Here is a 26,148-nt window from a genome sequence, read left to right on the forward strand (position 1 = left end):
CCTGGATATACACAAATCTTTAGCCATCCTGGGACCCCACCTCTTCCTGGGACCGTCCCTTCTCCCATCCCCCTCACTGCTGATGTGGGTATTTTTTGTTTGACTCTCCTCCAGTTGTTGTTTTTTAATAAAAGAATTGTGTTGGTTTGAAAGCCATCTTTATTCTATTAATTGAAAGCAAAAAGAGTCCTGCAAAGCAACATACAATTATGTTAAACCCAAATATTGTATCATCTGCACCAATCACCTCCTAGCATTACAAGCACTGCATTCCTGAGCATAGCAACAAATATTAGTGGCTTTCAGCTTCAAATTGCTGCCTCAAGGCCCCTCTAATAGCCCTGGTCTCTGGCTGTTCAAACTCAGCCTCCAGGCACTAAGCCTCTGTGGGCCAGCCCTGAACGAAGCTTTCACCCTTCCCTTCATGCAGCTATAAGCATAGGAATATTGTCATCGGCCAGATGCAGCTTCCCACAGAGGCAGCGCCAGCGGGTTTTTAAATAGCCAAAGCACCCTCAAAAGTCATTCTGTACTTGCTCAGCCTAGACTAAAGATGTTAAAGCAGCACAGCTGTACGGATCAGCTGCACCACTGTAAGATCTCCCTTATAGTCGCTCTATGCTGGCTACATAATTAACCACTCCCAACCAGCCGTGGTAGCTATGTTGGCAGAAGAGCATCTCCTGCCGACATAGCACTGTCGACACCGACGCATCTGTCAGTGTAATTTATGTCACTTAGGGCATATCTACACTGGCAGAGTTACAGCACCAATTGAATCTATTTCCCTATGTTAAGTTCTCCTCACACCTTCTATGGGCCATCTTAATGATCACTTCAAAAAGTTTTTTTTCCTCTTGCTGACGATAGCTCATCTCAATTGATTAGACTCTGCCAGTTGGTATGCATACTTCCACCTCTTCATGTTCTCTGTATGTATAAATATCCCCTGTCTGTGTGTTCCATTCTATGCATCCGAAGAAGTGAGCTGCAGCTCACGAAAGCTCATGCTATAATAAATTTGTTAGTCTTTAAGGTGCCACAAGTACTCCTGTTCTTTTTGCGGATACAGACTAACACGGCTGCTACTCTGAAAACAGCACCAGGAGTTACTTGCAGCGGTATTTGGAGTGCTGCACTCTGGGCAGCTATCCCACAGAGTACCTCTTCTGTCGCTAAGAGTTCTGGGAAGGCAGAGGGGGTCACGGGGCATGCTGGGTCCTGGCCCAATGCCCCTTGATGCATTGCTTTCCATGCCAGCAATCCCTGTGCTTCCATCCGCATTTGGCGCCATCTTTCAACATTTTGTGTACTGTGCGCCCTGCCTCTTTGGGCTGCAGAAATGGATCCCAAATTATTGACCAGTATGCTGCTCGCTCTGACCAACACGTCATGAGTGGCAGTGGAGTTATTCCTTAAACTACAAAGGCAAGAGGAGTGCGACATTGATCTCATCATGTGTAGTAGCTACGATACAAGATTGCTTGTTGCATTCACGGAGGTGCTGACCAGAGTGAAACACTGCTTTTGGGCTCGGGACACAAGCACTGAGTGGTGGGATCACATCCTCATGCACGTCTGGGATGATGAGCAGTGGCTGCAGAACTTTTGGATAAGGAAAGTCACATTCACGGGACTGTGTGATGAGCTCGCCCCAGCCCTGCAGTGCAAGGACACGAGAATGAGAGCTGCCCTGCCATGGAGAAGTGTGTGGCGATTGCACTGTGGAAACTGGCTATTCCAGACTGCTATAGATTGGTCGCTCACCAGTTTGGAGTGGGAAAGTCTACCATTGGACTTGTGTTGACAGAGGTCTGCAGGGCCATTAATTGCATCCTGCTCCAAAAGACCATGACTCTGGGCAACGTGACATTGCAGATGGCTTTGCACAAATGGACTTCCCTAACTGTGGAGGGGCAATAGATGGCACGCATATTTCAATGCTGGCACGAGACTACCTGGTCACCGAGTACATTAATTGCAAGGGGTATTTCTCAATGGTTCTCCAGGCGCTTGTGGATCACAGTGGACGTTTCACTGACATTAACGCAGGCTGGTCTGGAAAGGTGCAAGACGCACACATCTTTCAGAACACTGGCCTGTTCAGGAAACTGCAAGCAGGGACTTTCTTCCCGGACCAGAAGATCACCATAGGGGAAGTCAAAATGCACGTTGTGATCCTGGGAGACGTCACCTGACCTACCCCTTAATGCCGTGGCTTATGAAGCCATACACAGGGCAACTTGACAGCAGCAAGGATCGGTTCAACAACAGGGCTGAGCTTCATCTCTGAAAGAGAATACCCAATGGAGATGAATACAGCCTGAACCAATGGCTGTGAGATGTGTGAACTGCTCCAGCCAGGTGTTCCCTTCTCCACGCTCCAGTTCAGGAGCGTCTGAGGTGTTTGTGTTGAGCGTACCCGTTCTCAGCTTCGCACCCCAAGCAGTCATGCAGCGAGTGCATGCGCCGAATGCATTCCTGTTCTAAGCTCCTCACTCAAAACAGGCAGGGCTAACATGGGGGGGACGGGGACTCAGACCCCCCCCCCCCGAAAAGGTAAGCCCCTCCCGAACCTAATCCCTGCCCCACCCAAGCCTGACCCTCTCACCCCCAGGCTCCTCTTCCCCGCCTCTGCCCAGCGCCGCTCTCGGGACGCTGCCTTTCTCCGCGCCCAGGCCCCAGGGTGAGCCCCCCCTGGCTGGCCCCAGGCTCTCGGGTGCAGGCTGAACGCGGAACTTGGAGCCCGGCCCCGAACCCAGCCCCGCCCCCGAGCTGTTCAACGGGCCCAGTCTCCCAGCCCCGCCCAGGAGCTGGCTGGCGCCCCTCGGTCTACGTCGGGAGGCGGGGCCCAGCGGACACTGCTCCTCGCCTGCAGCCGGCGGGGTCGGTTCGTGCTCCGCAGAGCCCACCAAGATGTCCGCGCTGAGGGTCACCCGGGTGAGGAGGAGGAATTCGCCTGGCGGTGGGACTGGGGCAGTGCGGGCCCCAGCCGCGAGAGAAGCGGGGGGACGTGGGTCTCCCCGGCCGCGGGAGAAGCGGGGGGGGGGTGGCCCTGGGGAGGGACGTGGGTCACCGCGGCCGGCCGGCCGGCCGCGGGAGAAGCGGGGGGACGTGGGTGACCCCGGCCGCGGGAGAAGCGGGGGGGGAGGACGTGGGTGACCCCGGCCGCGGGAGAAGCGGGGGGGAGGACGTGGGTGACCCCGGCCGCGGGAGAAGCGGGGGGGGGGTGGCCCCGGGGGGGACGTGGGTCTCCCCGGCCGCGGGAGAAGCGGGGGGTGGCCCTTGGGGGGACACGTGGGTGACCCCGGCCGCGGGAGAAGCGGGGGGTGGCCCTGGGGGGGACGTGGGTGACCCCGGCCGCGGGAGAAGCGGGGGGTGGCCCTGGGGGGACACGTGGGTGACCCCGGCCGCGGGAGAAGGGGTCTCTGAGGGGAGACATATTGCGGCTCAGGAAGTGGGGGTGACCGGGGAGCGCCTGAGGCTCAGGCATGCGCACACTGTGATCGGTTCTGAGGGAAGGTGCAAGGGTCAGAGCCTGAAGTGGAGGCCCCGCCCCTGCAGATGTGTGTTGTGGCTCACATGGGGGTACAGGTGGCGGTGATGAGAGCCTAGGATGAAGCAAATGGGGGTGGGGGAGGAAAAGATTCTGGGGCCAAGGCGGGGGCTGGAGTGACACCAGGGGCAGGGAGGGGTGGGAGGCCGCACCTTGAAGTAGGAGAGCCACCAGGGCTGAGGGAATGGTCAGGTTCAGGCAAGGGAAGGCTCATGTTGGGGGATGGAAGGCAAAACAAAGGAGATGCTGGGGTCCAGGGTATATAGGGGGAAAACTGTGGAGAGGAATGTGGAAGACACTGGAGTCCATTGAATCATTAGTCACTGAGTGTGGGGAGAAAGAGGACAGAGCTGAGGCTTAGGCTGTGGGTGTGTATTTGTGCGCCATCCTGATAGAATGCACACTGCTGTTTGACCAAGTCATTCTTCTCCCCCTCTACTCCTGGCTCCAATCAATTCTGCAAGAAGGTTTCACTCAACTGGCCTCTTGCTCTTCTCCGGGGTGTGGCTTTTAGAAATGACCAGGGCCGGCTTTGGCTTTTTTGCTGCCCCAAGCAAAAAAAAAAGGGGGGGGGGCGGCCGGAGCGGCAAAGCAGGGGAAAAAACAAAACCACAGCGGGGCCAGAGCGGCAAAGCGGGGTGGGGGAGACAAAAAAAACGGCGCGGCTGGAATGGCAAAGGGGGACGGGGGGAAACTGCAGCACAGCTGGAGCAGCAAAGCAGGGGGAAAAAACCCAACAACAACATAAAACCACGGTGGGGCTGGAGCGGTAAAGGGGGGGGGGGAACAGGGCGCTGGAGCGGCAAAGCAGGTGAAAAAAAAAAAGAAAAAGAAAACACGGTGCAGCCAGAGCGGCAAAGCAGGGTGGGGGGAACAAAAAAACAGCGCAGCTGGAATGGCAAAGCAGGGAAGAAAAAGAAAAAAAACCTACCACACAGCCGGAGTGGTAAAGCAGGGTGGGGGGAAAACAAAAAAAACGGCACGGCTGGAGCGGCAAAGCAGGTGGAAAAAAAACAACCTGCGGCGCGGCTGGAGCGGCAAAGCGGGGGTGGGGGAACGGCACGGCCAGCAAAGCAGGGGAGAACAAAACAAAAAAAACCTACAGGGCAGCCGGAGCCAGGGGACTCCCTGTGCTGCAGAGTGCGTGCCCGGTCTAATGGGGGGAAGGGGAGGGAGCGAGGGGGGAGAGAGAGAAGGGGGGCAGCCAGGGCTTCAGGGGGCGCTCACCCCGTGGCCCCGACCTCTGTGCCGCCTGCCGGGAGGGCTCCGAGCTGCTCCGGTCGGTGGGGAGGGAAGGACGCGGGCTGCCCTTCCAAATTTGCTGCAGGGCGCTCCCCTCCTCTGCCCCCTACAGGGCGGCCAGAGCAGCAAACAAAAAAAAAAGTCAGTGCTGCCCTAGGATTGGGCGGAATGCCGCCCCTTAGAATCTGCTGCCCCAAGCACCAGCTTGCTCAGCTGGTGCCTGGAGCCGGCCCTGGAAATGACAATGCTTTCTAAAGCTAAGCCCCGTGGAGCAGGTGCACTGGAGAGTAAAGAAATGCAGACCTCTGGAGTCCTTTCCCTGTTCTGTGTTTCAGCGTTCTGAGACAGATTAATGTTTGAACAGTTCACGTGTTAAACTTCCAAAATGCTGTTTCTCTGTCTTTTGCTTAGGGTATGGCTACACTTACAAATCTGCAGCACTGGTAGTTGCAGCGCTGGTCGTCCAGCTGTGCAGGGCCAGCGCTGGTGTGTGGCCACACTCACAGCTACCAGCGCTGCAGTGTGGCCACATTTGCAGCATTTGCAGCGCTGTTGGGAGTGATGAATTATGGGCAGCCTATCCCAGCATTCAAGTGGGAGCAACGTGCTTTTCAAAAGAGGGGGGTGTGGGGCAATGTGACAGGGACCGGGGGTGGGGGAGAAGAGAGTGGATTTTTGGAACTGACACTGTGCAAAATCAGAAAATTTTCCCACCCCCTTACTGTTAACTGCAAACAGCCTGCATCCAACATACTCTGCATCCAACATACTCTCTTTCCCCCCTCTGCCCCCTCCCCCCGTTTCTCTCAAGCAAAGCAAACACTCAACCCCTGTGAATGAGACAGGCAGGGGGTTATCTCATTTCATTGTTAACAGTAGTTACAGATTGATGACAGCAAACAGGAGCTGTGTTTGTTTACATAAGCAGCTCCCGTAGAGCAGCTCCAGTAGCAACTGAGCTCGGGAGGTTCACAACAAAACAAAGAGAGGCTGCATAACAAAACAAAGGGAGTAATTTAGTTAAACGCATTCTGGGATACATCCTTATACCCTGGAGGCCAATAACAGCGCTGGTGTGTGGCCACACTTGATGACCAGCGCTGCAGCACCAGCGCTGCAATCCTTATTCCCCATGCTGAGTGAGGTGTACGGCCAGCGCTGCAGCCAGGGAGTTGCAGCGCTGGAAGTGCCCTGCAGGTGTGGCCACTTACTAATTGCAGCGCTGGAAAGCCTCCACCAGCGCTGCAACTCGCCAGTGTAGCCATACCCATAGTGTTTAACAGCATGTGTTACACAACCAGGGGGCTCTTCTGTTGGTGTGGGAAATGCTAGAGGAGTCCAAGAGACTAAATTCTTGGAGGAAAAAAATAATGAATAAACATAACTTCTATCTCATAGAGCTGGAAGGGACCTTGAAAGGTCATCGAGTCCAGCCCCCTGCCTTCACTAGCAGGACCAAGTACTGATTTTTGCCCCAGATCCCTAAGTGGCCCCCGCAAGGACTGAAATCACAACCTCAGGCTCAGCAGGCCAATGCTTGCTTCAGACTGAACAGAAGTGATCACTAATAAGAGAACAAAGCTTTGGATTTTTTAAAATATCTGACAAGGAGGTATCTTCTTAAATATACATCTCTAATTATATATTTTAATTTGAGTCATAGTGCTGTAAAAATAATTTATGCTAGGTCCTAATCACTTTCTGTAGAAAATAAAAATACAGTTCTATAGAAGAAAATAAATTGTACTTGAACTAGCAGCTACGTACCACCCTCAAGCCAGAAAATATTTACTCCAAACATGAGTCAAATACACTGTTAACCACAAATACCAGACTTTATTATAGCCCTGCAACTCTGAAATGCTAGGTAAATAGATGGTTCTTGCAGCTGACTACAATGATCAACAAATGTAGGTATTCCAGGTTAGCAAAGTAAACAAGTTCTGTAGATGAGTTCCCCTCCTGGCCGTAACTCTCTTTTTATACCAACTTGACCACCTCTGCTGACTGTGGCTGTGGCAGTGTCATGCAGGAAGAAAAGTCTCTTGCCATTTAGTGTTTTACAGATCAAACCTAACATCTTAAAGTTCACCTCAAAGCTAACAGGCAACAAATGCAGATCATGGAAAGCTGATGTCCTGTACTTGCAGCAAGCAGTGCCACATAATAAGGTACTTGCCAATTCTGCTTCAGCCTGTAGGGGTATGTCTATGCTGCAATGTAAACCCAGGGTTAGTGGGACTTGAGTCAGCTGACCTGTGTAGAGAACCTGGGGCTTGAGCATCTATAGTTATTCTTAACCCTACATTAACAATTTTCTAGCCAGGACTCAAACCTTGGACTCCAGCGTCCACTCTGCAGCTCACAGACCTGAGTCAAACCAATGATATTTCATACTCTCTAGTGCCCTCCCAAAATGTGGCCACTCTAACCCTTTGTGTGTGGTGCATTGTGGGACAACTTTACTCCCCACCCTGCACATTACAGGAAATTTGAACAGCCCATCAATATATCTTGCCTAGCAACATGGAGGAGACCCCTTTTCAAGTAATTTGCTTGCATGTGCTTTCACTCTTTTTGTCAGGAAGAGGGTGGAGCATCTAAGAGGTGCTGGTGGACATTTTGGTGGCATTTTCTGACTCACCAAAGACACATGACAAATTTTATGATCGAGCAGAAGGAGGCAGAGGAGGAAGAGTATGCTGGGATGGCAGACTCGCATTAGCTGTTACTGCTCAGTACACTCAATATAGCTGCTTATGCTCCCCACATAGACCATGCTTCTGGTGTAGGACCACAAGCACTGACTGGTGGGATCACATCATCATGCAGATCTGCGATGACCAGCAGTGGGTTCAGAACTTTCAGATGAAGAAGGCTACATTTCTGGAGCTTTTTGAGCCGCTTGCCGTGACCCTCTGGTGTAAAGACAGCTGCATGAGGGAGCTTTTGCCATCTAGAAGGAGGTTGCTATAACTGTCTGGAACCTGGCTGCCCCATACTGCCTCAGGTCTGTTGCCAGCCAGTTTGATGTTGGAAATTCGACTATGAGTAAAGTGGTGGTGGAGGTTTCTGAGGCAATGAGGCACATGGTTTACTGCAAGGTGATAGGCATAAAAATATTCCTGAATTAATTGCTGGCTTGGAGAGAATGGGGTTTCCTGACTGCACTAAGGCCACTGGTGGGACTCATGTCCATAGTTTGCTCTTCTTCTCCTCCTGTCCCTGGTCCCAGAAACATTGGTCTGAGTCTATATCTGAGAGATTTGTGTGTAGGCGGAATAGGGGATTGGGAGCAACCTTGAGTCTGAGCCTGGGCTTACATTGTTGTGTAGACATACCCTGGGTTGACTTAAGGTATACCTCTATGTAAAATGCATTGTAATACTCCACTACTCAGCTTTGTCTTGATAAGGAAAAAGGGTCAGTATAGGGTCGGCTTAGCTAAGATAGTTTTGGTAAATCTAAACTAAAGTTGACTGCTTTTCCTTGTGTAGATGCAGGGTAGTATGTTTAGCATGATTTTAGCAGGTCGAGTTATTGCCTAGGTAAGAGCTAAGCCCAACCCAAAGTTAATCTCTTTTCCTAGCCTAAACAAAGCCATTGGATCCCCAAAGGCATGAATGACTGCCGCAAGGGCTGCATCCAAAAGAAATGGTTACAAACTCTTGGCAAGATGAAAATTAGAAAAAGCCTTTCCAAAAACAGCCGTCCTGATATAATAAAGTATACCGTCCTAGTCAGTGACATTGCAATCAAGAAAATTTGAAGGATCCAAGTCCCTAACGTGTTTCAGATCTGTCACTTAGACATTTTTAGACAATTTTGCATGGTTCTGTATATTATATCAATAATCATAGCAGTCATTTGGCACACAGACAGAAATATGAGAGTATTGTTTTTCTGTAAAATTTTCCATGCTTGTTTGTGAAGTAATAAACTCTCACATTTTAACTGAATACACTATCCAAAAGATAAAGCCTCCAATAATTCATAACTTCCTACTCAGAGTGAGGACTTATAACATGTAATCAAATAATTTCTTACAGAGGAATGAATTAGGGAACTATTAATAACTTGCTTACTTACCAATTCAAGACGGTTATGCAACATTCAAGTATACTATAGCTTGCTTCTCTTCTCTTGCCATCTGAAGTTGTCTTCCTGTATCTACTTACCTTCAAAACTGTCCCATCTATTTGAAAAAAAACCCAAAAACCTCAGAAAAGATTTTTTCCTTGTGTATAACTCTTAATTGCTCTCTAGCCACCACTTCTATTTTAACTTGTAATTTTTGGGAGGCAGTTTTTATAGAAAATTTGATCCAGTGGAACTTCATTTTGTATCTTCAGTCTGGTTGTTAATCTAATTTTGTGTCCCACCATGTTTCTTCTACCATCAAACGAGCAATCTGCTTTCTTCCGTTCTGAGATTTGACAATTGTTTGCCATAGTCTCCAATGAAGTTATTGTAGTGTTTTCTGCATTAGTTTCATGAATCAAACATTTTAATGCTGCATACTATGTGCCTGTTATGCTGTTTCCAGACATCTAACAGATCATGTGTTATCTTCTATACTTATCAAGAGAATGATGGACCTTTTAGCCAAAACAAAATCTTTGCTACTAAGAAAGTGTCTAATTATGGCATTATATAGTCTTTAAAGATGACTTGTCATTACTATGTCATTTATTGAAACACTATGATATCTTATGTTCAGCTTATCTTAGAAATCAGTGAAGGGAGGGACCTCTTTGGAAGGTGAAATGCTGTGCTGAAAGTAACTTACATTTGGTCAAATTTGTTGTTCCATATTGTCAGGGTTCCCTCCCCACTCTGAGGTACAGATGTGGGGACCCGCATGAAAGACCCCCTAATCTTATATTCCACCAGCTTAAGTTAAAAACTTTCCCAAGGCACAAATTCCTTGCCCTGGGATGGTATCGCTGCCACCACCAAGTGAGTTAGACAAAGATTCAGGAAATGGACCACTTGGAGTTCCTGTTTCCCCAAAATACCCCCCAAGCTCCTTCACCCCCTTTTCTGGGGAGGCTTGAAAATGATATACCAACCAAATAGGTAACCAAGGTGAGCACAGATCAGACCCTTAGGTTTTTAGGACACTAAAAAACCAATCAGATTCTTAAAAACAGAACTTTATTATAAAGAAAAAAAATAAAAGAAGCACCTCTGTAAAATCAGGATGGAAGGCAATTTTACAGGGTAATAAGCTTTAAAACACAGAGGATTCCCCTGTAGGCAAAAACTTTAAAATAAAAAAAACCAAAAAAACAACAGGAATAAAACTCCCTCTTAGCATAGGGAAAATTCACAAGCTAAAACAAAAGATAATCTAACGCATTTCCTTGCTATTACTGACATCTAATATTACAGAAATAGTATCATTTCTGTAAGAGCTGGATTACTTGATTGGTCTCTCTTTGTCTCAGAGAGAACAACACATGCAGCACCAAGCACAAACCTTCCCCCACACATTTGAAAGCATCTTCTCCCCTTATTGGTCCGTTTGATCAGATGTCAACCAGGTTATTTGAGCTTCTTAACTCTGTATAGGTAAAGGAGGGATTTTATACTACCTTTAGCTTTATGTTCATGACACATATGTAACTGTATTCTCAAGGGAATGTTCAGTGGGTTTAATAGTGTTTGCAAAGTATGCTCTTAAAAGTCTTATGCAGTTGACTTTTACACAAAGTCTGAACACTAAACTACCAGTTTGAGGACCAGCTCATACTTACTTTGCTGGATTTACCAAATAATTTTCACTGTGCCTGCTTCATTTGATCCAGTTAACTGCTGCTCTCCCATCTTCACCCCGGCTCCCTCCAAAAAAAGAAAACCCCTGAAAAATATTTTTTCTTTGGGGAAATATTGGCACTATCTCATCAGTCTTAAGCAGAAATTGCATAGTAGAATCTTGTGGTGGTTAAGCACTGTACTTCTCTTCACAGCATGCCTTAAGATATAATAAACAATATACCTCCCACCACCTAAGAAGCAAAGAATGCAAGAAGCACAGAAGTAAAATGGAAGGGGAAAAGTCAATGATCAACTTTAGAGAGGAAAATAAAGTCCATATTTACTGCTGAGTCACAAACTTCTGGAGCAAAGTGACCATAGATCACTAGCCATCTGGGGCAGTAGTTCCTTACAAAAAAAGCAAACAGAAAATAGCGCATGCTCCATGAATTTCTGAGATTGAGATTTTCCAAACAATATATTCTGGCAAATGCTGATTTCTAGGCAGAATATTATTAATACATGTAAAAGCTTAATTTAAAACAGGATTAACAAATGCTTATATTACACTTCCCCCACCCTCTTTTCAAGGCCCCAGTGCTGCAACATGTAGTGCATAGTTGGACTGCTGAACCCACACACAGTCCCACTGAAGTCTTGGGTTCCATGCAGACAAGCAGTCTGCCCACGTGCTGCACATTGCAGGATCAGGACCTAAAATAGCCAAAACTTTTAAAAACACTTGTAATTATTTTGCAACATTTGATGCAGTATTTGCTTAGAAAGATGAATGTATGTCTGTATTTAAATTTTAATGTGTTATAAACCAATCCAGTAGTTCTTAAGGCTCCAAGAAGCTTTGCTTGTGAGCATGTTAAATAAATCTCATATTCCTTTATTTTAAACAGGTTCTTCGAAGCATTGCTCAATGTGGCTGGAGATCACAATCTAGTCAAGCTGCTGAAGCGTCACATCACATTAAATCTGGAGCTGGCTTTAGTTTTGGTAAGTACTCTGTGGGTCTGAAGCAATGTTGCTCAGCAGTTTATATCTAAAATTTGTTACAATCTGGAGAAAGTAACTGTCCTTCAATAGCTCAAGAATGTGTTCCATATTATTGCAATGCAGGGTGATGCTGTAGTTCAGGTTGAGAAAACACTTTCATACAAAAGCCCTATTTTCATTGATTATTCTTTCTTTTAAAAAATATTTGAGACAAAATTCCTTTCTTGGTCAGGTCAGAAAACCTGTGTGTGTGTGTGTGTGTGTGTATGTATGTAGAGTTGGATTTAAAAAAACAAATCTCAACTTCTTTTGGAGTTCTTCAGTGGTGGAATCTTTCTATCCTTGAATAACTAACTCAAATGGCTTTCTTTTGAAATACAAATAGTCTTAAAGGAGCATGAAAACTGTTATATTTGAAAGAATATGGTTTAGATATAATTTAAGTTATAACAATTTAGATTTTCAAAAGTCTGCTCAAGTCACTTTTTGTAACTGTAACTAACTACATGCAGAAGTGTGATTCTCTCATCTGTTCATGTGTAGTTTTTCATTAGTAATGAGAAAGATCTAGTAATGGCTTAGTTGTTCTGACAATGTTTTGGACCTGTAGTTTGTCTCTTTGAAGTGTCATACATCAAGTTTATATGAACTCTTTAAATAGAGGCATCCTTTAACTTGAGATTAAAGCAACTCCACAAGGGATTCCTGTAACAGTATAACAATCTCAACTTTTCAACTTACTATCTGTCCAGTGATTATGATACATTGTAGTCTAATAACATAATAAATACAAATCATTTAGCAGATGTACAAGTTCATCCTATATGAGCACATAATTATAACTGAAGTGTCGTTATTGGAGAGGCGGGAGCTAGATATTTGGAAGAGTATGAGATGTACTGCTTTGAAAATACCGGATTTCTGCTGCATTGTTAACATTAAGCTGAACTGTGACTGTTCAGTATTTGATTCGCTGAGAAAGCTTGACGGTCCGTGCTGGCTGGGTCTGAAAGACTTGGCCTGATAGTTGCAGTTTTGGTTTCCCCTGCCAAAGCTGGGTATATAGGGAATATATGATGAGACCATAACTGCATTATACCCCACTAAAAAAATTCTGGGTTTGCTTGAGCTATTCTGTAGCAAGATATTGCTCCCAGTATGGCTCAGCTCTTTTCACACAGGACTAATAGACACTCAGCAGAATGAAACCTAGGTGTAATAACAGGTACTATGAGACTGCCCATCCTGGCCTTGCTGCCAGTTCTGTCTAACATCAGCCGACTAGTCGCCTTGCAGAATTTACTCCTTAAGGTGCAAGGCATGCCATATTTACCCTTGTTTAAAGATGTGTTTAATCCCTTGAAACAATGTCTTAGCCCATGGCATCCCATTTGGACAATTCTATTGAGGAAACTCAATATCACCCTCAGGACACATACTAGGTGGCAAGGACAAGCTTCAAACATAGCCAGTGCCTATATCGTGAGATATCCAACACTCCAACCCCTAAGTTTTGAATTTCCATGTTATCTTTGGGTAAAGTTCAGTTGCTTCAGCGGTGGAGTGATCACATGTGCTGCTAATGACTAGAAGTAGCTCTTTTGTGACTCCCCACTTTGCTGCTATTGTCAGTTAGAAAATGTAGGCCACATACGTGCAGGCTTTATCCATTGGCAAGCCTGCCCCTCGTGGACTTGGACAATGTTTTTCTGTCTGGTATTAAATGTTTAAGATACTTGGACTAACACACTTGATTTGATTGTGTAGATGCAATTGCAATAAATATTTAGTAGTTGGTTGAGCAACCGCCAAAGAAAAGATGCCTGGAACGTCTGTATCTTCTGTGTAGCAGACTGTTGCTTAAAGACAAGGCCCTGTATTCTGTGCAATATATCAGGAACCTTGGAACTAGGGGGCAGGAATCCACCAAGCCCTCACTTTCCTCATCCCCCTTCTCTATTCCAGTCAGTACAGTGTTCCTTATTCATTTTGATAATAAACTAATTTTTTTAATGTCTCCTCCACTGTGACCCAGAAAGCTCTTGGTTCCAACTGGCACCACAGTACATAGGATTATAGGTATCCCCTGGGTTCTCCAAAAGGAGTTATGTAAGATCTTTGCTGAAAGCATATTTCACACTGGTCATCATAGCCATTATGAAATGTATGTGAAGATAATGTGTTGTGTGTATATTGAAAATTATGTAAGTTAAGACAGATCACTGGAAGGCGATAAACAGATTCTAGGCAGAAAGTGGGTAGTAAACACTTATCTTTCTGCTTGTCTACTGTGTATTGTATGCCTCTGGGCCAATTCAATCAGCATAAAAAACAATGGACATATATGGAGACAGGCTATGTTTGCTGTCTGGGCCAGATGCAGGCCCAAGATAAGCCTCTGAAGAGGGGACCTTCTGGGCTAAAGGACCATATTCTGTAACTGCATAAAGGAAGTAGAAAGGAGATTAGATTTCATCCTTCAGTCTGGGAAGACAAGCTGATCTTACAAAAGGAGAGTCTAAGCCAGTGGTCACCAACTGGTCGATTGCGATCGACTGGTCGATCCTGGAGACTCTCCCAGTTGATCACAATCTCCGGTTGCTAAAAGTCCGGCCGCATGGTGTAGCAGGGCTGCTGCTAAGGCAGGCTCCCTGCTTGCTCCACGCTGCTCCCAGAAGTGGCCAGTGCAGCATGTCCCCATGGAGGGGGGGTCTCTGTGCATTGCTTCTGCCTGCAAGCACCACCCCCGCAGCTCCCATTGGCTGAAAATGGGGAACTGTGGTCCATGGGAGCTGCGGGGGTGGTGCCTGCAGAGAGGGGCAATGCGTGGAGCCAGGTTCCCTATCCCCCGGGGCCAAGCTGGGGCATGTTGGCCCCTTCCGGGAGCAGTGTGGGGCCAGGGCAGGCAGGGAGCCTACCTTAGCCCCACTGCACCGCCAACCAGGAGCTGCCTGAGGGAAGTGCCACCCAGCAGGAGCCTGCACCAACCCCAACCCTGAGTCCCCTCCTGTAGCCTGCACCCCATACCCCCTACTGCACCCTGACACTCTGCCCCAGCCCACAGCCCAGAACCCCCTCTCGTGCTCCGAACCCCTTGGCCCCAGCCCAGAGCCTGCACCCCCTCTGGAACCCCAACCTCCTGCCCCAGGCTGGTGAAAGTGAGTGAGGGTGGGGGAAAGCGAGTGATGAAGGAAGGGTGGGATGGAGTGAGTGGGGCGGGACTTCGGGAAAGGGGCAGAATAAATCCTGGGTTGCACTTAAATTCAAAAAGTGATCTTGTGCATAAAAAGGTTGGAGACCACTGGTCTGAGCCATCCTAGTTGAAAATGCTGGGAAAGGAATTTGGGGTATGCTATCTTTTAGGAAACACAGGTATGTCTTGTGAGTTAAGTTTAGGCTCCAGAAGGCATGTTAGGATTTTGTTTTGTATGTAACTATTTGTTTACAATATTCTTTGAATATTCTTTCATTTGAATATCTGTTCTTTGATACTAAACTTTATTCTTGTTTTTACTGTAAATCTATCTATCTGTGTTAAGCAGAGTGGTGATCTTGACATGAAACTAATAAGTTGGTGTGTACTGTTCCTTTGAACGTAGAGAATCTGAGAGTTCTGAGAGTTTTCAGTGGATAAGTGGATAGTTCACTCCAGAAGGACGTGTAGAGGACTTTAAGATTTGTGTGTGCCTGTCGGTAACTTGTACAGAGAGTACCAGGCCTGTGGGCCTGGAAAGCAGTGCTTGTGTTACCAGAAGCTGATGGAATCAGGGAGCTGACTCAGCAGGCACAGACAAGATTTCCTCACACTAAGGGCAGGTGGTGATGAGTTTCCTCACAACCCTGGGTACCCCCGGGAAGCATCACACCCACATTGACATTTTCAATGTTCTGCAGATCACTGTATCATCAATAAATAAGTGCATTGGAAATGTTGTTAGGTGAAAAGTGAAGGACTATGCTCTTAGGTAAGTGAAGGATAAGCCTTTTTGGTCCCCAGGAGGCAATTGAGGATGGCTTTTCTTTTTCTTTTTTCCCTGCCCTTCAGGTGGGAGCAGATCTAGGTTCCCTGTAAGCTGCACAGCAGCCTATTTAGCACTGTGCCGGTGCTCAGGGAACCTGCCTGGGGACCTGCCAGCCCCAACTCTGCTGCGGCGTGGCCCCAGGCACGGCTGGGGAAGGGGCACCTATCCTGCAGCCTCAGCCCTGGAGCCCTCACACCCCTGCACCCCAACCCTCAGCCCTAGCCCTGAGTTCCCTCCCACACTCTGAACCCCTTGGCCCCACCACCATCAAATTAATCTTGTTATGTGCACCAATAACAATATTCATTCCGCACATGGGTGGGAAAAATTAGAAGGAACACTGGAGTAGAACAGTAGTTCTAACAAGCAGTAAGACTAACTGTAGTGTAGAATTAGTGACTAAAATAGTTTGTTTTATAGAGCTCAGTGATGAACAGAGAGAGTTTCAAGCTACTGCTCGTAAATTTGCTAGAGAGGAAATCATCCCTGTTGCTGCACAGTATGACAAAACTGGAGAGGTAGGCTTGCCATATTTTTGTGGGAAAATAGGTGTGGATATTCAACATTTTCCAGTTCTGCAGAAATTAACTGAATGACTGATACTTTCTTTTCAGTATCCCGTTCCTCTTATAAAACGGGCATGGGAACTTGGTCTGATGAATTCACACATACCAGAAAGTTGTGGTGAGTAAGCAACTCTTTTAAGCTTATAAAATAAAAGAAATGAAGAATGATGCTACAGAGGACCCCCCCTGTTTTTATTTTTAAGGTAATGTTATGTGGTTGGTACTAAATAAACTACTCCGAATTTGAAGACGTAAAGCAGTAACAGGTATAGTCAAATAGGCAGGCTGACTTGTTCAGTGCATGATTAAAAATTCCTAGATATTAAAAGTTAAAATACACAAATACAACAGCATTCACAAACATACTAGAGGCTAAGGGCTGCTACTGGAAAAAACATACAGCATTATCATAGAATCACAGAATGTACAGCTGGAGTCATCAACTCCAGCCTCCTATGCTGAAGCAGGGCCAAGTAAACTTTGACATCCCTGACAAGTGTTTGTCCAATCTGTTTTTAAAAACCTCCAGTGATGGGGATTCAACAACCTCCTCTGGAAGCCTATTCAAGAGCTTAACTACCCTTACAGCTAGAAAGATTTTCCTAATATCTAACCTAATTCTTCGCTGCCAATTAAGCCCATCATTTCCTGTCCTGCTTTCAGTGGACGTGAAGAGCAGTTGATCAGTCTTCTTTATAGCAGTCCATAACAATTTGAAGACTGCTAGGTTTTTTCTCTAGACTAAATGTGTTCAGTTTTCTTAATATTTCATCATAAATCAGGTTTTCTAAACTTTTAATCATTTTTGTTGCACTACTCCAGACTCTCTCCAGTTTGTCTTTGTCTTTCTTAGTGTGGTACCCACGATTTGTACAGTACTCCAACATGGGTCTAACCAGTGCAGACTGAGCTGGGCAGTTACTTTCCATGTCTTATATTCGACACTCCTGTTAATATGATGATAGCCTTTTTCACAGTTGCATCACATTGTTGAGTCCAATTCAGTTTGTGATCAGCTATTTCCCCCGCCCCAGATTCTTTTCAGCAGTTCTATCAACTAGCCAAGTATTCTCCATTTTGTAGTTATGTATTTGATTTTCCTTCCTAATTACTTTGTGCTTGTCTTTACTGAATTTCATCCTGTTGATTCAGATCAATTTTTCAGTGTCCTTTTGAATTCTAATTCTGTCCTCCAAAGTGCTTCCAACCTCTATTAGTTTTGTGTCATTGGCAAATTTTGTAATCATTCTCTCCCCTCCACTCCATTATTCAAGTCATTAAAGAAATTATTGACTAGTATCAGATGCAGGACTGACCCCTGTTGGACTTCACTAAATATGTCCTCTCAGTTTGACAGCGAACCCTTGATAACTACTCTTTGAGTACAGTCTTTCTTTCCAGTTTTGCACCAACCTTATAGTAATTTCATCTAGACAACATTTCCCTAGTTAGCCTATGAAAATGTCTTGTGGAACTGTGTCAAAAGCTTTACTAAAATCAAGAGATACTATGTCTACAGCTTCCCCTCATCCACTAAGCCAGTAACTCTGTCAAAGACAAAATTAGGTTGGTTTGACGTGATTTGGTCTTGGCAAATCCATGCAGGCTATTCTTTATAATCCTATTGTCCTGTAGGTGCTTACAAATTCATTGTTTAATAATTTGTTCCAGTATCTTTCCAGGTTTTGGAGTTAGGCTGATGGGTCTATTATTTCCCGGGTCATCTTTGTCTCCTTTTTAAAGATAGGTGCTATGTTTACCCTTTTCCAGGCCTCTTGAGTTCTTGATGATAATTGCTACTGGGTTCGAGATTGCTTCAGCTAGTTCTTTACGTACCCAAGGATGAATTTCATCAGTCCCTGTGGACTTGAAGAACAGGTTAAAGACTGTTTGAATAAATCAGAAGTATTCACCTATTTTGGCTTTTCTTCACCCTTCTTGTTAATATTTATTGTGTTGAAGTATGACCATTTTTAGTGAAGACTGAAGCAAAATAGGCATTAAACACCTAGCCTTCTTGATGTCATCAGTTATTAGCTCTCCTTCCCTGTTAATTAGAGGATTTAAGCTTTTCTTTGTCTTTTTTTTTCTTCTTTCTTTACTGTATTTAAGGAGTCTCTTATTGCCTTTTAGGTCCCTTATTACATGTAATTTATTTTGTGCCTTAGTCTTTCTGATTTTGTCCCTTCATACTTGGGCTGTTCTTTTGTACTCCTCTTTTCATCCTTTCCACTTCCGGTAGGATTCCTTTTTGATTTTCCTAGCTCCTGCTAGGAAAAATAGTTAAGAGGCCAATATGGCTCTATCTTTCCTCTGCATCAGAGTAGTTTGCAGTTATGCCTTTAATATTGTCGTCTTGAGAAACTGCCAGCTCTCCTGAACTTCTTTATCCCTTACATTTTCTTCCCATGAGACCTTACCTATCAGTTTCCTGAGTTTGTCTGCTTTGTTGAAGTCCATTGTCATTTATTTGGCTGTTCTCGTTCCTTTCTTTCCTTAGATTCAGGAAATCTATTATTTCATGATCACTTTCACCCAAATTGCCTTCTCTCTTCAGATTCACAACCAATTCCCCATCAAGTCTAAAATGGCTGTCCTCTTGATTACCTCCTTCACTTTCTGGAGCAAAAAATTGTCCTCAATACATTCCAAGACTTAAAGCCAACAGGTGTCTGGGAAATTAAAGTTCTCTATTACTAGTAAGTCTTGTGTTTTTGGATATTTCTGTTCATTCTGGAAATGCGTTCTCCACCTCCTCTTCCTGATGTGATGGCCTATAGTAGACCCCTACCATGACCCCTTTTTCCCTCTTTTATCATTACCCAGAGACTTTTTCAGCTGGTCTGCCTCTTACTTCTTCCTTGACCTCAGAACGCGCACATATATATATATATATAATATAGTGTGTGTGTGTGTGTGTAATATAAATATTCTTTTTGTATAATGCAACACCTCCTCCCTTTTTTTCCCTTCCTGTCCTTACTGAACAAGCTATACCTTTCTGTACCAATATTCCAGTCATGAGACTTATCCCACCAAGTTTCTGTAATGCCAGTTTAGTCATCATTTAGCTTATGTACAACTCTCTTCCACTTCTTCCTGTTTATTCCCCAAACTCCTTGCATTTGTATATAGAAATCTAAGATGTTGAACAGTTTTCTCCACTGATTTCTCTCTTGTCGCTCCTATGACCTTACTGTAATTTTCCATGTCCCGCTACCTCCCCCCACTCCCAACACCTAGCCTTCTTTTAAGATTGCCTTCTTTATGCCTATCTATGGGCTTTGGTCACCTGCCACCTTTTGAACATAGTTTAAAGCTCTCCTCACTAGGAGATATTCTTTCCCTTCCATGTCAGGAGGACCCCATCTCTTCCTAGCAGATTTTCTTTTGTAGTGTGATTTAGAAGAAGGTACACAGTTAACTTCAGTGATTTTTTTTTTATCTACTGTATTTTCGAAGGAATCTCACTACAGTGTCTAAGTATGATGTGGAATTAATCAAGAGTGATCACTGTAGAAAAAATAATTTTGTTGCAGGCCTCAAGTCTGGTAACAATACCATGCAATCACAAAAAAAGGCACTAACCTCTGTAGGCTTTAGAGGACTACTCAGGCTGACTGTGGAAACTGGAGGTTAGATTGAAACCTATCGATTTAGGGCCAGATTCTCTGCTATGGCTGGCATCTATTTGGTTTAGTAGGGGAAATGTCAGGGAGCTGATTACTCCCCAGTTTCTCTGCCTGTCTCTGCCTAGGCTCTGGCACAAGTTAGAACAGCCCAAGGACTGACCCCAAAGGGACCATTTGCCAATTGGAGACTATTTGGAGCACATGCCTTAAATTTGGGCCAGAAGGGGGATGGGGTGAGAGTCCATACTGCCAGCTTTTGAGCTCAGAACTCTTATACTTCAGGAAAATTCTCGGCTGGCTGGATAACAACTAGAATCTGGAGGCACAAGGGTCCAGTATGGAGGGGGAGAGCAAGAGTATTGACAACAAGAAGTTCGTACAAAAATACTTTTGTCTCAGTTCTTTGTAGCTTGCTGAGCAGATCGCTCACAGAAACCCTAGAGTGTGAAATTTTATTTTTTTAAATAGTCTTATTTGACAGAACTCTAAATTCTCATGCCTGCGGAATTTACTATTTGGATAAAATGTGATAAATACAGACTATCCAAGGGGATATGTTTTTGATATTTCCTTGAATTTATCTGTATTAAGAATTGTTGCATGCTTTGGCTGTAAACTATTTTTGGTAAATAAACTGTTTAACTGTAGGTGGACTGGGCCTTGGCACTTTTGAAGCATGCCTTATTACAGAAGAATTAGCTTATGGATGTACAGGGGTCCAAACTGCTATTGAAGCGAATTCCTTGGGAGTAAGTTCCTTGTTTTTTTTCCTACTATTTTTGACTAGAGTTTATAGAATGCTGTTCACTATTTTAAAAGAAGAAATCTTCTCTTGTAGCAAATGCCAGTCATCATTGCAGGAAATGAGCAACAGCAGAAGAAATATTTGGGGAGAATGACTGAGGCGCCATTGATGTGTGTAAGTGTAGCTGCTACTTTATAGAATGCTTATGGTCCATGATATCTTATTTTGTTTTCTTTTGAAGAAAATGTAAAGGGATATGTACTTAATCCAAATAGGTACTTAAATATAACTAGACATCACAATTTACTGTAATATCAGGGATAGTAAGTGGAACACATTCAGTTAGCAAATAGAAGTTATTTGGAGTATAGTCATCCAGGAATCCTAACGTAATTGTCTCAAAATCTAACTTTTCTTTCAAGAAGAGGCGTAGCGGGTGGGTGTTCGGGGGGGAAAAAATCACATTTGTGTAATCGGAGGCAGATTTCAGAAAATAATTAAAAATATATCCCAACACCTACGGGCATAAAAACAATCTGAAGTACTATAATCTCTCAGTAGCTGCTGTATCTAGAAAATGGGGAAGATTCAGATGTCTACTTCAAAAAAGGCTGCATAACTAAGCAGCCAAAAATAGAGCATTACAAAAGAACAGGATAAACATAAAACATCCCTTTGCACTTTTAGCTCCAGATTTCAAAGCACTTCACACTCTCATATGTGGAAATTAAGGCACAAAGAATGTGTGACCCTGGACAAGGGTCATGGAAATGTATCATATTAGAGTTGAAGTATAGAAACCAGATTGATAAATATATATGGGCCGTTTGGTAATAGTGACCATAATATAATTAAATTTAATATCCCTGTGGCGAGGAAAACACCACAGCGGCCCAACACCGTAGCATTTAATTTCAGAAAGGGGAACTACACAAAAACGAGGAGGTTAGTTAAACAGAAATGAAAAGGTACAGCACCAAAATTAAAACCCTTGCAAACTGCTTGGAAACTTTTTAAAGACACCATAATAGAGGCTCAACTTAAATGTATATCCCAAATTGAAAAACGTAGTAAGAGAACCAAAAAAGAGCCACCATGGCTAAACAACAAAGTAAAAGAAGCAGTGAGAGACAAAAGGCATCCTTTATAAAGTGGAAATTAAATCTTAGTGAGGAAAATAGAAAGGAGCAAAAACTCTGGCAAATGAAGTATAAAAATATATTTAGGAAGGCCAAAAAAAATCTGAAGAACAGTTAGCCAAAGACTCAAAAAATAATAGCAAAATTTTTTTACGAACATCAGAAGCAGGAAGCCTGCTAAATAATTAGTGAGGCTACTGGATGATCGAGATGCTAAAGGAGCACTCAAGGACAATGAGGCCATTATGGAGAAACTAAATTAATTCTTTGCATCAATCTTCACAGTTGAGGATGTGAGGGAGATTCCAAAACCCAAGATCTGAGCAACTGTCCCAGATTGAGGTGTCATTAGAGGAGGTTTTGGAATAAATTTCTAAACTAAACAGTAATAAGTCACCAGGACCAGATGGTATTCACCCAAGAGTTCTGAAGGAACTGAAATGTGAAATTGTAGGACTACTAACTGTAGTCTGTAACCTATCATTTAAACCAGCTTCTGTACCAAATGACTGGAGGATAGCTAATGTGACACCAGTTTTTTAAAAAGAGCTCCAGAGGTGAACCCGGCAATTACAGACCAGTAAACCTGACTTCAGTACTGGGCAAACTGGTTGAAAGTATAGTAAGGAACAAAATTATCAGACAAATAGTTTAATATAGTTTGTTGGGGAATAGTCAACATGATTTTTGTAAAGGGAAATCATGCCTCACTAATCTACTATAATTCTTTGGGGGAGTCAACAAGCATGTGGACAAGTTGGATCCAGTGGATATAGTGTATTTAGATTTTCAGAAAGCCTTTGACTAGGTCCCTCACCAAAGGCTTGTAAGCTAAGTGAGCAGTTATGAGACAAGAGTAAAGGTTCTCTGATGGATTGCGAACTGGTTAAAAGATAGGAAACAAAGGGTAGGAATAAATGGTCAGTTTTCAGAATGGAGAGAGGTAAATAGTGGTGTCCACCAGGGGTCTTTACTAGGCCCAGGCCTATTCAATATTTTCATAAATGCTCTGGAAAAAGGAGTAAACAGTGAGGTGGTAAAATTTCCAGATGTTAAAAAAAACTACTCAAGATAGTTCAGTCCCACGCAGGCTGTGAAGAGCTACAAAAGGATCTCTCAAAACTGGGTGACTGGGCAGCAAAATGGCAGATGAAATTCAGTGTTGATAAATACAAAGTAATGTACATTGGAAAACATAATCCCAACTAAACATATAAAATGATTGGGTCTAAATTAGCTGTTACCACTCAAGAAAGAAATCTTGGAGTCATTGTGGATAGTTCTCTGAAAAAATCCACTCCATGTACAGTGGCAGTCAAGAAAATGAACAGAATGTTGGACATCATTAAGAAAGGGCTAGATAAGAAAACAGAAAATATCATATAGCCAGTATATAAATCCATAGTACGCCCACATCTTAAAGACTGTGTGCAGATGTGGTCGCCCCATCTCAAAAAAGATTTAATTGGACTTAGAAAAGGTTCAGAAAAAGGCAACAAAAATTATTAGGGGTATGGAACGGCTGCCATATGAGGAGAGATTAATAAGACTGGGACTTTTCTGCCTGGGGAAAAAAGAGGACTAAGGAGGGGATATGATAGTCTGTAAAATCATGACTGGTGTGGAGAAAGTAAATAAGGAAGTGTTATTTACTCCCTCTTATAACACAAGAACCCCAGGGGTCACCAAATGAAATTAATAGGCAGCAGGTTTAAAAACAAACAAAAGGAAGTATTTCTTCACACAACACACAGCCAACCTGTGGAATTCTTTGCCAGAGAATGTTGTGAAGGGTAAGACTATAACAGGGGTCAAAAAAGAACTAGATAAATTCATAGAGGCTAGGTCCATAAATGGCTATTAGCCAGGATGGGCAGGGATGGTATCCTAGCCTCTGTTTGCCAGAAGCTGGGAATGGATCACTTGATGATTACCTGTTCTGTTCATTGAGTCAGGGGCACCTGGCATTGGCCACTGTCGGAAGACAGAATACTGGGCTAGATGGGCCTTTGGTCTGACCCAAAGTATGGCCATTCTTATGTTCTTATCTATTATTGAAGTTTTATCAGCATAGCAAGCCAATTAGTCATTCAGTTGGTTGGATTCATTTGGCTCTGTGTGGTGGTGTTTTTTTAAATACTTAGAAGACAGCATTAGTAAGTAGCTTTTCAAATCCAAATCCCAAATGTGGAAATTTTAGTTTTGGTGGTCCAAGTAATTTAGCTTTATCAGTGGTGTCTCATTTATCACAAATTTGCAATATATGTATTTAGTATTCTTATTCATCACACTGGCTTATTGTGAGCGTCCACCCTGTCAGATCCTAGATAGAATAGAGCACCCCTAATGTTGTGGTATCTTTAGTATCAAGATTTGCTTTGTACTGTATCCAAAAGATAAAACTAAAGTTTATATGTGAGCCCCACTTTCCTGATGATCTTTATCAATAGTCGTCCTTGTAAAGGCTTCACCAGGTCCTTGATGGGATCTATTAGGAAAAACTGTTTAAGTTTGCATGTAGAGAGTGGAACGTGAGAGTAGTGTGTGTGTGTGTGTGTGTGTGTGTGTGTGTATTACATACTTGACAGCCCGTTGTGTGTATTTGTATTTGTAATGATAGACTGATTGTCAGAGCATAAGTTACTTCTTGCCAAAAAACTATGAATGCCATCTCAGTCAATGTTATTTCTGATACTATGCTACATGGAGGGTGGAAAGACAGCATTTCTTTAACAGCTAAACGAAGACATGCCTCATTGTGACACAGAGGCTCATTTGTGCTTCACTCTGTCAGCAGCCCTTGTCAAGCCTGACATACTCACTGTACCTAACACACTATTGTCATATCTGTATCTAAAAGGTGGCATGTAAATTATCATTAGAAAATAACTCACCGATTATTAACATTTTTGCATGGTGTATGTAGTGGATGTGTATAAAAAATTCTGAATGTGCACCAGAATTATATTCTTAATGTGTTTGGCACATAATGCATAAGCACTGACTGCCTTAGACAAAGCAATGTGTATTTGATTCTCTGGCCAGCTTGGTCTTCAGGCAGACAATGAAGGTACATGTTTGGTAAACAAAGCTATCAAACCAATTGCAGGAGGAGGTAGCATGGCGTCTGTGCCCAACAGGAGAGAAGCTTGGTCTGGTTTTACTTTTCAAAAAATACATTTGCAATGTATTTACTTGTATATAAAGATGGGGGCTGATCCTCAAATGGTAAGCAATTGAATCAAATGATAATATACAATACTACTGTATTATAAGATGGTATAGAGTGGAGGTCTTCTCTGAAAGCGAATGACACACTAGTGATTAACATCATTGTGAAATGTAACACTATATGAGGAGATAGGGGTACATAATGATATTATGCTTTAAAGTCTGTGGCCAAATAGGGAGAAACAGGCTTTCTTCCAGACAGGAGAGAAGGCAGCTATTTGTCTCCTATGTAAATTAAGCATGGCTCAATCAAAACAACGCAAGCCCTATTTATGTACAGGGGGATGGGAAGACCAGAGGAAAGAAAAAACAGCATGAGGTCATCCTGCCTCTTGAACCAAAGTAATTGAACTTTGAAAGATACAAGCAAAGAAAGAAGCCATCGTTGGCATCCATCACTAGACAGACACAAGCGAAGAGAGTTCTTGCAAGCTGAGAAAGATGGGCCCTCAATGAAGGAGGGAGGTAGAGTTGAAGTCCCTGGGAATTGAATATAGGTGAGAAAGCTGATTAGACAAAGATCCCCTTGTGCTTCTGTGGAAGGTCCTGACTGAGAGGAAGTCAGCCATGGCTGGAAAAAAGGAAGACTGGTGAGAGAAACCATCTTGAACAAATCCTGTACCTTGCTTGCTTAAGTTTGAGACTTTTCAGTTTGTTTGTAACGCTTTATAACATTATTCCTTTTTCTTGGCACCAGTTAGCCTATGTCCTATTGTAAATAGATTTGTTTTATTTTTACTATAAACCAATTCAGTGCTGTGTTTAAAGGGAAAGGTGTATTTACCCCAGTTAAGTTAATAAGTTGTAATGTGCTTTAATGTCTTTAGAGGAACAAACAAACCTTATTATTTCTCTGAACTGTCCAAGAGAGGGCTGGACATTAGAGCACATAGTTTGGGGAATAATTGGTATTGGGAGTGTGTTGGGGTCACCCTGCAGGTATTAACCCAGGTTGGTAGAAAGCCACATAAGGGTGACTGGCGTGTTGCAGGCAGGCTGCTGGGGTCAGAGTTGTAGGACCCAAGCTGCAGATAGACATAGGTACTCAGGGTGTGACCTGCATGTTGTTGCTGACCGTGAATGTCATGGCTTGGAGTTATAGCAGCAAAGCATTTGAGGCACCCAGGGTTACAGGGCAGGCGGTTACTCAACCCCTCACTATTCTGGATTGCATCCTGAACCCTGTGACACTCTGTACAATTGTGTTTTTTTGTACTCATTAGAAAATTTACAAATACTGGACTAAGGTC

At 43.9% G+C, this 26,148-nt stretch overlaps 1 protein-coding gene across 1 annotated transcript in view; it reads left to right on the top strand.

Moving 5' to 3' along the window:
• The first annotated feature begins 2,790 nt into the window (after window positions 1-2,790).
• ACADM (acyl-CoA dehydrogenase medium chain) overlaps window positions 2,791-26,148 on the top strand; it is a 40,834-nt gene continuing 17,476 nt past the window's right edge. Inside the window, exons 1-6 of the mRNA XM_045027721.1 lie at window positions 2,791-2,940; window positions 11,467-11,563; window positions 16,006-16,103; window positions 16,200-16,269; window positions 20,432-20,532; window positions 20,622-20,702. Coding sequence (XP_044883656.1) covers window positions 2,917-2,940; window positions 11,467-11,563; window positions 16,006-16,103; window positions 16,200-16,269; window positions 20,432-20,532; window positions 20,622-20,702 — 471 coding nt within the window. The 5' untranslated portion in view covers window positions 2,791-2,916. The remainder of the gene's footprint in view (window positions 2,941-11,466; window positions 11,564-16,005; window positions 16,104-16,199; window positions 16,270-20,431; window positions 20,533-20,621; window positions 20,703-26,148) is intronic.

This window comes from Mauremys mutica, chromosome 8, assembly GCF_020497125.1.
Source record: "Mauremys mutica isolate MM-2020 ecotype Southern chromosome 8, ASM2049712v1, whole genome shotgun sequence".
Taxonomy (NCBI): domain Eukaryota; kingdom Metazoa; phylum Chordata; order Testudines; family Geoemydidae; genus Mauremys; species Mauremys mutica.